This window comes from Neospora caninum, chromosome XI (assembly GCF_000208865.1).
Source record: "Neospora caninum Liverpool complete genome, chromosome XI".
Taxonomy (NCBI): Eukaryota; Apicomplexa; class Conoidasida; order Eucoccidiorida; family Sarcocystidae; genus Neospora; species Neospora caninum.
Genome location: NC_018397.1, coordinates 2,631,727 through 2,647,355, shown reverse-complemented (window position 1 = coordinate 2,647,355; position 15,629 = coordinate 2,631,727). Strand labels below are relative to the sequence as shown.

Sequence of the window (15,629 nt, the reverse complement as noted above, 5' to 3'; positions counted from 1 at the left end):
CTTGGCAAAACGAGGGCGAAGTCGTTTAAAACAAAGGAACGAACCGCGTCGCGCCACTCTCGTTGACGAGGGCGTCAACTCGTGGGCCCCGCCATCAACTCGCGGGACCGCAACGGGCTGCCTCAGACCCTCGACAAGAAGTGAAGACGCCGCCAGACGACACCAGAAACATCCGATTACGAAAATGCGAACCGATGCGAGAGACACAGATGCAGGAGGGTGAGCGCGTGCCGCGCCGATGGCGGCGGGAAAGAACGCATTTTAGGCTCGGGAAAAAGGCCCGATAAAAAAACGGAAGGAAGCCGTCACGTAAGGCGCAATGCGGAGGAAAAGAGAGATGAAGCAGCTTGCCTCCGAAGTAAAGCGCGGTTCGTTCGGTTAGGCGACGACGCCACAAGACATGCAGCGAAAACAGGCCCGCAAAGGTGGACCGACGCTCGGCAGTGTGACGCAACCGCCAAACGCGAGAAGCACATTTCGAGAGCTAGGTCCTCGAACAGAAAGCTGAAAGATTCGAACACGGGCCTCTAGTGTGCGAGCTGGCGGCATTCGTACTTTTAGGAGGAGTTCTCTAGTGCTTCTACTATCCTGGGAAACTGTGTTTCCAACGGGAGGACGCCCACCCCTCCGGCGGTTCTCTTGACGCGTTTTCCGTGGCAGATCCACTACAGTGGTCCATCGCCAGCCTCTGCGTAAAAAGAAGACTGTGAAGGTACACGCGACGAATTGTCTTCATTCCCTGTTAGCAAGTCAATAACCCCGGTCAGTGAGTACGTGGATGGTTCAGCTTCAAACGGTACCCTCGCATACGCGTTTTCAAGTACGCTGTGCACGCGCCGCCGACACGGACTGGAGCCGCATGAAGAAGGAAGATTCTCATCCAGTTCTGTGCACACTCCAGCCGCGACACAACCAGGGGCAAGCTGCACGAACTTGCAATGTGTGTCGATTAGCAAAAGCCCGATACGCAGATCCAGATTTAGCCAGGCTCTCGTGGACCCCGCGGCTCTCGGCGGTAGGCCCCGCAGAGTCGGCTGCCGAAGAGCCCCCGTCTTAACTTGCCGGATGAAAATACCGGGTGTTGGACGCGCTTGCGGGAAGCTCAAAAGAGTGGAGGCCACTCTAAATTTCTTCTGATTCCGAAAGGCACTCCTGGGACACCGCGGGGACGGCCCCGAAGACGGTGTGGACGGGCGGAAGGACTCTTGACGAAACGAGTCAGGACACGGATTCCCCGCGTCGCTGCTGCAGGGAATCAACTTTCTCCGTACGACTCCACAGCCTTGTCAAAACCTTTGCCCCAAAAAGTGCAGTGTCGTCGCATGTAGCTAACGAGTGCAAGAGAATCACGCGATCTTGCCGAACGAATCCACTGTCTCGTTTGGCAGGTACCCATCCGGAGGCAGAAGCGCCGCCATGTTTCACGTGCAGAGTTCTCCGCAGTTCATGAGACAGATATCTGTGTGTGCAGGAAAGTAGAGGAGACGGTAGAAGGGACTTTCGCGTTTTTCCACGGGGTGTGCGATGTGTGAAGGACGTACGCGGATGAGGCCAGCGGGCGTGAGAAGGTGGTTCGGTCCCCTCACTTCTCCTCTCGAGTTTGGTTATGCTTTGTCTTTCAACTCATGCACTCATGTTTCTTCAGTCTTTGTTGGCGTCTTTCGCGTCTCAAACTCCCGGAACAGCCCAAAACGTTCAGCGCCGTACGCCTTCCTGGAAAATGAGATTGTCTCTATAATTCCAGTTGTGAGATTCAGCCACGCACGCCCTTTGTGATTGCTGTACATCAGCCCCCCCCCCCCTGAACTGAGTAAGGCAGCTAAGAGCTGTGGATACTTCCCCCGCTTCGGAGCAAACTGTCCGTTAGAAGGTTTCGCACGTGGTTCACCAGGATTGCCTGTTCTGAAGGGCGGCTGCTCCCAGCCGTAGTAAAGAAACCCGTCAACTTCTCTCTCCTCGATCCACTGTCGGGAATCGTTTCCCAGACGAACCGGTTGACTCGTATGGAGTTACCTGGGTGTGAAAGTTCCATCAAACCGAAAGCCGCCCCTTTTCCTTGCTCGATGATCCGCCGCGGAGCGGCATCCAAGGCCACGGGACTATTCAAATTGCCTCTGTGCTCGAGTGGGGTGGTCAGACAGCTCTCGAGTTTTGTTTTTCCCGCCAGTCTCCTCTGGTTCGCCTCAAAAAGCGAGGGGTCGGCAGTCGAGAGCTCTCACCAAACTGTGCCTCTTTGCTACTTCCCCTTGACTCCCGATCTCTCGAGCCCGCGCGCATTCTGCCGTCGGGCAAGCCGGAGTCGAGGTGAGCGCAGCAGCCGAGAAGCAGCCGGGACTTGCGAGCACACACAGGGATGTGTACGCAGGCGTAACTCCCCGTACGGTCTCTCCGTTTCTCGTAAAACTCGAAGCCTCCGTGCATCACCATCGCAGGGAACGCCTGCCATTCGTGGGACGCGTTCGCGTTCGCGTTCGCCCGTGGTCCTCAGTCCTCTCTCTGGCGCCACGTTCCGCTGTACGTCCATCGGCGGAGCGGCTGATGGCCCCAGTACCCGTTCTATTAGTGTTCTGTTCTCCTGAGGAGATGTTGAAAGCAGGCTTTCTTTTTCTTCACACCTCAGACAGAGAGAACGTGCCGGCAGCGCCGCGCCGTGCTGCCGCACAGGCGCCGGGGCCTTTTTCCGGGTACGGGCGCCGCGCCTCTCCCGCCGGCTTTCAGTTGGGCAAAGCGCACGCGGCGAGCGGCTGGAGAACGGCAGCGCAACTCCACTCGGCCCTGGTCACGCGGAGAGCGACCGTTTTCCGGCTTCCAAAACGGAGCGGTCTTCTCGGACCGGCTCTCCCCCCCGCACCTCCCGGCGCGCCCGACTGCGCAAGCTTTCCGTTTTGCCTCATCCGGCGCACAGCCCAGAGAGGACAACGAGTGGGGGGAGCGACGGGACGCAGCGAGCGGGCATACACCCCCCGGCGACGATCAATCGTACCCCACCTCGGTGGTTCATGTTTTCGGGTGGTGCACACACCGAGAAGCCGGTTTTACCGTTTCGCCAGTGGACGCGGTCTCTGTTGTCTTACTTTTGTTGTTGAGAAAAGTTCAGCCTCTCGCATACCCCAACTGATTCGGCCGTTGTGCACTACGGAGACGTATCCGGCAGGATCCTTGCTTCGGACGGGATCCGTGCGCCACCAACACGGGCGTCTCTTGCAGGCGTTTTTCCCCACTGGGCTCCACGGCTCTGTTTTGACACACGTGAGGAGATTTCTGAGTCCCTCGAGGCTGTCGCTTTTTTGCCTGTTCGTCAATCTTTTTCGGAATTTGTGACGTCGCCTCCCCCCCTCGCCCGTCCCCCCTCGTGCAGCGTGGCCAACATCCGGGCTGTGCCTCCGGCGGCTTCCTCAATTTTGTTTGTGTCACGGCGTGCTTCGGCAAATTCCGGCGGCGTCGAGTCGCGGTAACGGGCCCTCTCTGACTCCTGTCTTCGCCCCTGCGTTCTCTTAAACACGATGGCGCTTTCCTCTCGCGTTATCCTCGCTCTCTTCTTTGCGAGCCTCATTGTCCCGGTGTGCTTCGGCGCTGCCCCCAGCGACAGCGCAGGCGTCGCGGTCGAGGAGGACGCCGAAGCGATGTCGCGTGCCAAGGAAGAGTACGCACCCGCGGCTCCTCAGGATGACGCTGTGGAGGGTGACGAAGCATTGGCGGAGTTGGAGGGAAAAGAAGACGCTGCAGAAGGGGAATCAGTCAAGATAATGGGTGCGGACCGGGGCGCGCTCTACCACATCCAACCGCTGGTCAAGCAGGCCCGGTCCTTCGTACGAAAGAACAAACCCGCTGCCATCGGCGGCGGTGTCGCTGCTGCCTTGGCTCTCATCACTCTGTCTGCGTTGCTGTTCTCCGGTGGTAGCTCCGACAAGTCCAGTGCCCCGTCTAGGGGTGCTCTTCCCACGCGCGTCGCCTTCGCAGCTAAGAACAAAGGAATGATGGCCCTCGGCGCCCTCGCTGCCGCCGCAGCTGTGGCTGCCTTGTACTTCCTTTCAAACAGGGGTGACGGGTTGGCGAGTCCGCCCCTCCAGTGATACGGCTACGAACTCAAGACGGAATTCCATTCGCATCCCTCGAGATGCAGAACTCGACCTTAGAATTCCGTCAGAAGGCAAAAAGTATGCTGGTGAGGGACCGCGATATGGAGATGGGTTTCTGGGTGGGACTGTTCGACGCAGAGGAAAAGAATGTGTAGCGCGTTGCCGGACCATTACGATCACTATATGCTGCATGGGTGCGTGGTGCGTGACGCGATAAAGAGTTTGAACATTCTGCGACAGAATGACGTTGTCCCGAATACGGGCTGAGCATGTGCACAAATTGATTCCGCTGGTGAGTCGCAGCTGCGGAGCTGTACGGGTGTGTTTCAAAGCACACGTGCAGTATGTACGCCGAACCGGTAATCTGATGGAATCTACAGAGATTTGACGGAGAACGGGTGTTTTATCGACTCAACCTGGAGAGGTATTCCATGTTGTCAGTTTTTTTTTGGAACTTCCTCACCACACTGCGTTTAATGGGGCTGAGTAGGCGTTAACAGTCAATCTGTGTCCCAGTTTAGTGGGTCATGAAGAGGCGGGCTGACTGGAGTTGGCCCCTGGACCTGCAGATGAACACCCGTGTATGTTGTTGCTTCCTTAGAAAAAGTGGCACCATTTGAAAAGGCAGCTGCACGCGTTTTACAAGGTCAAGCAAATGTCGATTTTGGGAAAAACCGCGTCCCTACAGGCCTTGAACTTCATACATGTTGCGTAATTTGGTTCCCCACTCTGAGAGCATGCGTGTTTAGGCGCGCGTGTCGAAGCCTCTTTCCGCAAACTATCAGGTTGAATCACACTGCAAATGACGCTATTGGTACACAGCTGAAGCGCAGTTGTCCGTATAGGACTAGTTTGTAACAGTTTTTGTAGGAACAGTCGCGCAAGTCGAATGTACGGCTTCTTCACTAAGCCGTTTCTGAACTCCATGTGGAATACGGAGAAACACAGTGCGGGGCCGTAACTTCCACTAACTTGTCTCACCTCGTTTCGCTGACTCAAGTCCCAGTGGTTCGTCCGTGTAAGGAAGGTGCCTCGTGGATACATGCGTCTGAGCAGATGTTAGAATCATACCCTGGCTAAGCATTCTGATCAACGGCGGTATCGACCTAGTACCTAGGATACTGAGCATGACTCCAGTAAAATGCGATACAGACAACCAGGTTCTCTACTCAGTGAGAAGCCACGGGATTGCTATTTTTTGTCCTGGCGAGTGCTTTCTATACGTACTTCTTCCCATGTGCAGCCAACTTAATGCAAATGCATGTCCCCACTGAAAGACATACATTTACAAGGAAAAAAGTTCAGGCCAGTTCCCAGCAACACTGTCGGTCCCAATGTAGGTGCCGCCTGACTGTTCTGTGCCAAGCATCTGCTGTAAACATGAGACCCACCTGTTCAGAGTCGAAGCGACGTGCTTGACAGCAGGCGAGTCGATCAGAGGAGGCGCCATCGCCCTCGACGGTTGACCGTGCGCCCCGTCGTTAAAAGACACTCCGCCAGGCAATGTGCTCCTAGTACAACAACCAAAAGACGTCCATGCACTTTGCGGAGCCAGTTGTCGATTCCGTGTTTGCCTGAGAACTGAGGAAAGCAACATCCCTTCACACGCATTTCTCCTGTAAAAAAGTACCGGTGAGTGCACCGGTGGTAAGGTACGGGTCTCGTTTTGATGTCACGCGTGACTCCCCGCAGCCTGCATTGTGTGGTCACCCTCTTTTCATGACGAGGGGGGCAATTTCGTCGCACAGACACGTCTCTGACAGGATGCAGAAGGTCCTCGCGTTGAATTGCACCCTTCTGGTAGCTGTTATTTTTCCTGGTTTCTCTAGCTCCGTTCTCAGCGGCAACCCGCTGCTGCGGTCTGTGCTGGACGGGCTACGTGGCGCACCTGTTCCCGATATATAGCCTGGCAACTCTACGGCTCAGCAAGGTAACCATGAGGACCTACAGCTATCCACCTCTGTCCAGGCACTGCTTTCTTAGCCTTTTCGACTTCCACACCGCCGCACACGCCTTACACCGGGGGCTCCAAGCTCATTGAGAGATGCTCAATGGCTCCCCTCCGACCCAATTCGGCCGTCCAATTCCCGAGTGCCAGTATACTCTGCATCTCCAAATCGAATGGATTCGCAGAAGGAATCCCGTGAATATCTGCCACATCGGAGGAAAAATGTGTCCAGGAGCCAAGGGCTTTCTCGAGGAGTTATGCGGAACAAACCACAGAGAACGGAAAAAGATCTGCGCTGCTATCGGGCAGAGATACGCGTGCCTTGCGAGTTGGCGAAGGGCGCTGTTTTCGCCCGTGTAGGTTTTCTGACTCCAGCAGCCTGGCGAGAACTAGTTCGTGTATATGGGGGGGGGGGGGGGGGGACATGACGTGGGCTCTCAGGTAACGCAACACTTCGTCATTGGCAACCTGGAATCAGAACTAACGGGAGCGTACTCGGTACCAGTCGAGGCACACACGCAGCAAGTGTTGCGATGGTAGCAACCTTCACCAAGTCACCGCCGAACCGTACCCCCACGAGACGTGAAAAAGTGTAAATATCTGTAGCTCTTGTAGCGTGGACGCGCGTCGGTTCGCTCGTGGCTGGGTCTTATTGACTAGACTTTGAGAGGCTCCTCCATTCTGAACAAGAAAATAGTGTCGGGGGTTGGTTTACAGCCTAGGGTTCACTGGGTGCAACGGCGGCAGCGGAGTCAGGGAAATGGCATGGCGTGGATACACAAGTTTCTCTACTCCAATGCTGGCACTCAGTCAAGAAAGCAGCTTTTCGCTGAATTTTCCCTGTTTGCTCATCAGGCACACGTGTGTGCTCGGGAAGAAGGTAGCAATTCGCCTCTGGCCCTCTGCCCCTCCCCCCACCCTTCCCTTCGTCTGAGAGCCGCTTTGGGGACAGACTCAACCTCTGCATTCGACGAAAGATATCCGCTAGCGTACCAAAAACGGCCATGTCGCGACAGAGCCGGCGCGTCTTTTCCACCGAGCGGAGACACCGGCTGTCTCGCAGTGCACAGAACCCGCAACGGAATGTGCCTCGCGCATCCCCTTTTCCCCTCTAACTACAAACAGGCGTACTCAGTAAACTCCCATTCAGTAAAACCGATCGCTTCTCTGCGCTTAGCACAGAGCTTCGATTTTATATCAGAGAACTCGCGTCTAAAAGCTGGGGGAACGGCGGACGCGCGACCTCGGCTTATAACAGTAGAATCGGAGCTTTTGTTCCGTCGTTCCGTTTCCTGGCTGCCTGCGTAGAAATTTCTCACCAAACGCGGCTGCGAGTCAAGGCACAACGTTTTGACACGTCGTCTCGCGAGAAAGTCAGGACCTCAGAAATCTTCTCCGTCGTCCAGCTCCCGTTTTCGGAAGCTCTGCTGAACGATTCGATACGTGTCAGGGGCAACGTAGCACTGGAGCTGCATCACCACCAGAAAATCGTCCACACGGAAGACGGGAAGATCAGCCAGACGCTTTTTTCGCCGGGTCACATTCCTGTCGATTCGTGAAGACGCACACCAAAAGGCTCTGAGCTGTCTAGCGATCTGCCTAGAGCGTGTCTCGAAATTCCGTTCTGAAGCGATGCACGTCCCTCCACGTACGCGAGACAGCTTGCGCGTTTGAATCTGCAAGTTCACCCGTCACCGCTTGTTTGAAAGGTTGTCTAGATCGAGATTTCGCAAAACGCTTTTTGAGTCGCATTGACACAAAACTCCAGCGCTACGCGTTTGTACGGAACGAACGGGCTTCGTCACGCCTACTTTGCAGTTGGAGAGGTCGGGGACCTTGAACATGGGAACAAGCATGGTGTTGATGATGAAAAATCCTGAATCGAACATAACAGCACACACGCTCCTGGCGAAACGTCTTCTCGGGGGAAATGGAGACAACGGTTCGCCGCCCCGCAACGGCCTAAAGGCAAACGGCCCTACTCCCCTCCGTCGACGCCTCCGGTCTTTTTTTCCTCGAACTTTTCCTTGCGCAAGAGACCGAGAAGCCCGAGCGCGTGTATATACCATTCTATACACAAGAATCCACTGACTCCATTCGAGACATCGAAGAAACCGCCGTCACGCAAGAAGACTAGGAAAGCTCTCCGGCGACAAGAAACGCACGTGTATGCAGCGGAACGACTCTTCCTTTGTGGACAGGCAACCGTCGCCGCCCACCTTTCTTTGTGTGGCGGCCGAGCCCGACTGCGCCGAACCCCTTCTTGAAACCGACAGGAGCAAATTTCGCCAGCAGTGGTCCACGACCCTTCGACGGTCCCACCTAGAAAGTCGCATTGCAAGGGAAATGCACAAAACCATGCACACACATAAAAATTCATAAATACACACACAAATCGACATTTTCATATATATATATATATATGTATATATATATATATGTGTATATATATATGTATATATATATATATATATATATGTATATATATATGTATATATATGTATATATGTATATATATGTATATATATGTATATATGTATATATATGTATATATATGTATATAACCGACATAAATGAGGATGTACGGTGCATACACGTGTGAAGGCGGTGCAAGAAGAGACAGAGTCTGCTTTCTGCATGTGGAGTACAAGAATATGCGTGCGCGTGTGTTTGATACTTTGCATCACTCTCGTGTAAAATGTAAAAGGCGCTCTCCAGTGGGTCTGTGCATAGGGAGATATGCAGCCACACGAAGAGGGACACTCTAGCAAACTAAGTGCGGAAAACAGAGAGGGCTTCTTTGGTCTCCGACATGCAATTGCGTCTTCTCTCCTAAGTGTCGACACTCGTCTCGCAAGAAAAGACAGGCGCCAATCTCCGCCTTTTGATTTTTCGTCGACTACCCTTTCGGTGAGGTGCGTTTCTACCTGTGTGAGCAAAACTCGGAAACCAATTTCTGGTTTTTTTTTTGTTCCTGCGGTTTTCACACGTTTTGCCTTTCCCCGGTGTATCTCTGCCTCACCTTCGCCAGCCGAGGCGCCGAGAGAGCGAGGAAGGGCATGGTGACTCTCGCGGGTGCATGCGCGGGGCTTTTTCTCTCGTGCCTTGTCCGCCGTCTTCAGGTTCGTGTCCTGTTGATCGGGAAACAGGCGCTGGACGAGTCGCCGACGGAGGAGCCTCGCAACGAGGCTTCGAAGGAAGGGACACTCGCAGCGTTGTCCTCCTAGCAAAAGAGAGGGTGGGAAACGCGCGTCTCAGGACAAACGAGAACGTGGATGTGGCAGAAAGAGAGAGAGCGAGAGAACGGTCTCTGCAGCGAAGTTCTGAGAGAGAACAGTTCCTGCACTGAGAGAAACGCACCACTTTCGGTCGTCTCCTGTAGATGTATATAGGAAGACTGATACGCACAAAGAAACATCACTGCACAGCGTTTCTCAGGGTCGTTACGTGCGACTGTGGGTGCGCAAAACGCAGGGGGAAGAAATGGGAAGCCCGAGAAAGGAGGTGAAACACAAACACGAGAAGTGGAGAGAATATTCGCGTCTTCACCCAAGAGGCGAGAAAGGGGGGAGGCGCTCCGAAGGCAGGACACTGCTCGATCAAGGAGAAGAAGCGAAGACAAAGACGATACAGAAAAGGAGAAGAAACTGAGAATAAACGGGACCGGATGAACCGAGAAGAAGCGACAGTATAGGGCAGAGGACGAAGCGCGCCCAGCACAGGGAACTGACGTCTGCACTGCGCGAAAAATGTGGGCATCTCCAGAGAGGAAAGAACCTTTCCGCAGTGCCGAGAAGAAAAGCGGAGGAGAGAGCAGATAAAAAGCGACAGGCGTGTGCATGCACGGACCGGCACCCCGAGGGCGTCTCCTCTGTCCCTCGAAGCTCCGAGAGGCATCCCTTCTCAGCGCGACGCAAAGACACAGCTTTTCCGCGAACGACGCAGAGAGAGAAAGAAATCACCCTCCGAAGGAGAGAAAGAGCGTGCGAGGGAAGAGATGGCAGCGGGCGGCGGAGAATTTCACCAGCGGAGAAAAGGTCAGGCATCCACCCGCGACCGTCGCGAGAGAGTGCCGCGTAGTCTTTCACAAAGAATGAAGAAAGAAACGAGTCCTCTATTTCTCCTCGAGGGAAGTCTGTGCAGCAAAGACAGAGCCAGCGTGAAGAGGAGAAAGGCGCAAGAAGGGAATGCTGGAGAGATACCGGAAGAGGAAAGCGAGTTTTGTGGACACATGCGCATGCACTTCACGCAGGGGTGTTCTGGCCCCTCTCGTCGTGTTTCCTTCTGGTTCCTTTTCATGAATCGGGTTCGCGTCTTTGGCATTCCTAGAACAACCTCCCCACAGAGACGCTCTCTCTTGGTGTGTGCTTTCTTCTCCGTCCTTCCCTGGAAGAGTGCTGGCGGCCGTCACGTTTGAGCATCTCAGAGAACGGGAGAAAAGCTCGAGGGTGCGAACCCTCTCTCCGAGGCAGCCGCGAAGTCTGGAGAGAAAACGAGAAACATGGAAAAAGATTTTCTCTGCAGCGAAGCCGGCAGACACTCTCGCCCCAGGCAGACGTTGCGCGCCGGACTGTACCGCGTTCGGACGCGGCGTCCGCATGTTTTCTCTTGGGGAAGGTTCTGTGCCAAGAATGGCGTGTGACGACGGAGTGTTTTGAGCGTCCCAGCAGGAGACAGAGACCGGCCGTGACGGAGACAGCCGAGGCCCCAAGTATCTCTGTGGGGTGTGACCGACTGGCATTTTTCCAGAGAGGAAACGTGCTTGCGAATCTCCGAAACAAAACGCGCCCCAAGCTCTCGCAAACAGCATACCCCGCGACTGCTCCATCCGTCTTTCTCGCCAGTTCCTTCTTTCTTCCTCTTTCTATTTCATCTTTTTGCCTGTCTTCTCCCGCTGTCTCTCTTGGCCTCTTTCTCGTTCTGTGTCCCTTTCTCCAAATCCCCCGAGAGACTGCAGCTGACATCGTTCCTCCTGAGGCTGTCGGGAAGGCTGCATTCCACGGTCGTCTCAAAACTCGGTCTCGGCGCGCAACCACCCGGCAGGGGTTTTTGGTAGAAAGCAGTCCTCGGTTTGCCTTTCAAAGCAAGATTCCAAACCCCGGCAGAGGCTCCGTTCCAGAGCTTCACAGGCCTCTCCCCGCACAGCGGCTCCTCTGCATTCACGCAGGTCAATTCTGTTCCAGACACACTCGACTCTCTCCGCCTGCTCTCCCTTCCTTCTTCGGCAACCCCCGGTGTGTGTCTGAAGATCCGTTCTGCTTCCGAGACCGACGCGGGATTCTCTCACGCCCAACATCCTCAGTTCCCCGTCTCCCCTTTTCTCCACACAGTGCGGAGTGTCGCTGTGTGACGAGCGAGAGTGGTCTTCCCGCTCGTGGCTGTGGAGTCGTTTTTCGCCACATGCCGGCAGAGTCTCTCTCTGCCCCAGCACGCGCGGCGAAAAAGTCTGTCTCGTAACAAGCAGACATTCTCACATCTGTCGACATGAATCCAACTTGTTTCCGTCTGTGAAGCAAATATACTTCATTCTGGCTTCGCATATGTATATGTGTATACGTGGATATATTGTTTGAATGATGGCAGCGAATCTTGGTTTGGGTGTACCTCCACCGGGAGGTGCTGGCGAGGCGTCGTATGCGGACTTTAGTCCGATTTCGGACGACGGAGACCCCGGTTCTTCTTCGCCTTCTTTTGGTTCTTCGGACCCGTCAGGAACGCTTTCGTTTCCTTCCGGAGCTGGTTTTCTCGCGCCCGTTCTGCCTCCTGTCGTGGATCCGGCTCTCTCTACTTTTTCGAGCGTATATACACCCCATACAAACCGCAATGGGGCGCCCGAGTCCCTCTCCTTCTCGCCGTCTCTCTCCGCCCCTCCGTGGCAAGCGTCTTCCGCGCTTCTGAACCGGCCTCCAGCCTTTCTAGACGCCCAGACTGCTCCTGGAGTCTCCTCGTCCTCTTTCTCTTCTCTCTCTTCCTTCTCGTCTCCCCCGTCCTACGCGGCAAAGGGCAACAGTCTGCTTACTGGAGTCTCCCCTCTCGTACACGCTGCAAACACTGACAGACGAGTCGACACAACTGCGTCTCTCGGCTCTTCTCTTCCTTCTCTCTCTTCTCTCTCTGGTCTCCCCTCGTCTCCTCAGTCGTCACTGTCTTCCCTTTCTCCTCTTCCTCCTCGTTCCTCTGCTGCCGGAGCAGACGGGGCCTTCGACGCGGCGAGCGTGGGGAGTTGTTTGGCGTCTCTTCGCGAACAATTTGGTCGGCAGAAAACTCAAGAAAAGCGAGGAAGTGTCAGCGAAAGAGGACCCGTCGAAGCCGCTACGCACCTCGACGCAGAAGAAGCTTTCCCAGAAAAGTCTATCCGCCAGCAGTTAAGGCGTCTCGACAACCGACAGGTAACCCCTCCCGAGACACACGGTCTCCACCAACTGCTACATATATGTACGTGAATGGATATATGTATATATATATATATATGCATATATTTGTGTTTATGTATTTGTGTATTTTGTATTTACGTATATTTGCATCACACGTGCGTATATGCACAGGTGTGTTTTAGTCTGTATCTGTATGTAGATATGTTTTTGCGTGCATCGATGAACACACATAAATGTGTCTGTGCAATGAACAAACCTAGGTATTTTCCGATCACTTCAGGAATTGTGTCTTTCCATGTAACTGCGTGTGTGTACGTGCCTTTCTCCGCGCGTGTGCGCGTCAGTGGTATGCGTGTTGCCACATTTTCGCTTTTCGCATCCAGGTTTCTCTGAATCGCAGCGGCGCTGTCGTTTTGTTTAGGTAGCGATTGAAATGCTGGCGAATTTTCTTTTGCCCTTTGCGGGCCCTGAATCGGAGCGGCTCGTGCACATCTTTGCGGAGGAGATGCAGAGGCCGAGCGTGCCTGCGGTGTCTCGCCTGGCGATTTTCTACCTTTTTCACCACCTCCTGCATCAGCCTGTAGCCGCGCCGTCTCCTCTACCGCCGCCCGCGCTCGAGCACGGCAACGCGGCTCGCCTGCCTCCCCAGGGAAGCAGGCGCTTCGGGGACATCGGATTCTACGCCTTTCTCGTCCCTTTCATGAAGACTGTAGGCCGCAGAAAACAAACGCGGGGCGACTCGCCTCGCTGCTGGACATGTCGCGTTCAACTTACGAACACAGAGATCCACTGTTCACACAGGAGGCCGTACACGCTGTTCCTGCGGAGCGACACCGTCCACAGTGACGCACGGGAAACCTTTGCTTTCTAGGGATTTTGCGGGAAAAGGGGACGGTCGTCCAAATGCCCCTGTTCGCCCCGCGCTGCCGCCGCGCGCAGTAGAAAAAACGTGCACGTCCGTCTCTGGTCGTTTCGGGAGTCTCCCTTCGCCTCTCGACGTGTCGGGATCACGATTTGGAGCCCGCGAGACTGCCTGAGTTTCCCTCGGTTCATACACAAAGTTCCCTCGCTGGACACGTAGGCATATGTGCAGGCCAGTGTGTGGAGCTCGCACTCGATCCCTGTGTGCATGCATTTCTCGGGATATGGAGTACGTGCGATGGATGTGGAGGCTCGTCTATGTACGTATCCACTTCCCGACACCTCAGTTCCTCTTTCTCTCTGTCTCTCTTTCTCTCTGTCTCTGTCTCTCCATGAATCGTCTTTTTCTGTTTCCTGACCCCTGTCTGTGGTGAGTCTCTGTCGGGGCACGTGGAGACCGCATCGACCTTGTTTGTGTTTGCGCATGCGCTTCTTTTCCTGTTCTTTTTCTCTCCACTTTCTGTCTTTTTCTTTCCTTTTTTTCCTTCAGCTTCCGCAGTTTCCGCCACTCCTCACGGAGAAGGTTTTGCGGTGTTGCTGCATTTTCGCCGAGCGCGGCTTTTACACTCACGAAGCGGTGCGGCACTTGTTCGCCTTTGTCCCGCCCGGGGGCCTCGCACTTCCTTCGCCGCTCCACGAAATCCACCCGCTGCTCTCGAGTCTTTTGCATCCTTCGCGGTGCACGCGAGGCACGTCGGCGACTTTGTCTCTGCATGCAGAGCCGTCTCGCAGCGCCGTCGCGGCCTGTCGCGCGCTCTCCCTCCCTGCGCTCAAGTGCCTTCTCAGGATGCCGAGTGTTACCAAGGTAGGCAGTCGACGAGAGAGGAGAGGAACAAAGGAGACGACCGGTCTCTCTCTGCGCCGCGAGAGAAGCTTTGTGCTTCCCGTGCTTTTGTGTGTCTCCGATGCCGATTCTCTCCTCAGGGCATCGCCCACGCGCGGAGCAAATTGCAGGAACTTCCCTTCAACTCGTCTCTCTCTTCCTCCGACGTCTCTTCTCTCCTGCCTCTCCCCTCTTCTGCTCCCTCATCTTCCTTTTCTTTATCGCCTCCGCCTCCGCTTCTTTCGGCTGCGTTGTTCGCCGGCATGCCTGTGAACCAGCTGACGGAATGCAGCGCCGCTCTCGACCGCGCGACGCGCCTCACAGGTGCTTTTGTTGCGGAGAACTGAATTCAAGAGCGTCAAAAAGAACGGCAGAGACAACAGCGCGCCTGATCTCTCGCTTAATCACCGTGCAGTCTGCCCCTGAAGTCGCATCAATACAGATATGAACACATGCATACACACATATAGATACGTGGTATCTACACATCGATTCACATATATCTAGCTTTACATATGTATATATGTTTGTATACGTAAATACATATACACATATATACATACAAAATGCTTGTATCTATGTATGCATATTTCCGCATGCATATATATATATATATATATATATATATATATATATATATGTACGTGTTCGTGCATATTTACGGGTGTGGGTAAGCGTAGAAAAAGGAGATTTCTCAGAGCGTCTGAACTCGAGTGTTTTTCTGGAACTGTTTTTATTTCCTGGTTAGAGAAATGCAGAAACCGCGTGCCGGCGAGAGCCCATACCCCAAAGAAGACCAGCGCGAGAGACCAGGGAGGGTGCCTCGGCCGAGTCGCGTCTCGCTTTGTCTCGACTTTGTTTTTCCTTTCAGGACAAGAGTACATTCTTTTGCAGTCTTCGCTTCTCGATCTCTCGTCTCTTCTTCAGTGCATGCACGAAGACTTCGTTGGCCTTCGCGCGTCCATCTCGTCTCTCACCTCCTCCCTAACCGAGGAAGTCTCCCCGTCAAAACGCCGTCGCCAGTCGCAGGCCGTCGGCCCCAGAGAGCGAGCTACAGAAGAGCGCGAGAACGACGAAAAAAGTAAACAGGCAAAACACGGAGAGGGGAAACCCACGAAGGGGGCTGAACGCCGCGACCGTGGAAGTGGAAACGACAAGAGCCATCGGTCCTAAAACACAGAGCGAACCGAGAGAAGGACAAAGGAACTGGGAGGAAGAGGCGACACGCAGAGAAACACTCGGGGAAAACAAGAAGAAGCGATACACCGTACGCAATCTGTATATTCCTGTATCGATATTCTCCCTATCGTTTTGGGAGATGTACAGATATGTGAATGTACAGATGCAGATAGATGTGTGTTTAAATGCAGATGGCAACCCCATCTCTTCTTGTCCGCTGTACCTGTTTCCCTGGGATCTCCGCCTCGCTCGCTTCTCGGGTGCACCCCGCGAGGGTGTTCGAGTTTGGTTTTCTATTTTTTCTC

General features: G+C 54.4%; 3 protein-coding genes across 3 annotated transcripts; 2 read left to right on the top strand and 1 right to left on the bottom strand.

Moving 5' to 3' along the window:
- Positions 1 to 3,503: 3,503 nt before the first annotated feature.
- On the top strand, positions 3,504 to 4,073 carry NCLIV_056200 (hypothetical protein; the record flags this gene model as incomplete). The annotated part of the gene is made up of 1 exon (XM_003885175.1): positions 3,504 to 4,073. One exon carries the CDS (start codon positions 3,504 to 3,506, stop codon positions 4,071 to 4,073), a length of 570 nt encoding a protein of 189 aa, XP_003885224.1.
- Positions 4,074 to 7,409: 3,336 nt separating this feature from the next.
- Positions 7,410 to 9,088, bottom strand: NCLIV_056190 (conserved hypothetical protein; the record flags this gene model as incomplete). The annotated part of the gene is made up of 4 exons (XM_003885174.1): positions 7,410 to 7,496; positions 7,839 to 7,903; positions 8,247 to 8,349; positions 9,050 to 9,088. The coding sequence occupies 4 exons, from the start codon at positions 9,086 to 9,088 to the stop codon at positions 7,410 to 7,412; spliced, it is 294 nt and encodes a 97-aa protein (XP_003885223.1).
- A 3,746-nt stretch (positions 9,089 to 12,834) lies between these two features.
- On the top strand, positions 12,835 to 15,318 carry NCLIV_056180 (conserved hypothetical protein; the record flags this gene model as incomplete). The annotated part of the gene is made up of 4 exons (XM_003885173.1): positions 12,835 to 13,110; positions 13,813 to 14,127; positions 14,247 to 14,469; positions 15,017 to 15,318. 4 exons carry the CDS (start codon positions 12,835 to 12,837, stop codon positions 15,316 to 15,318), a joined length of 1,116 nt encoding a protein of 371 aa, XP_003885222.1.
- Between the last annotated feature and the right edge of the window lie 311 nt (positions 15,319 to 15,629).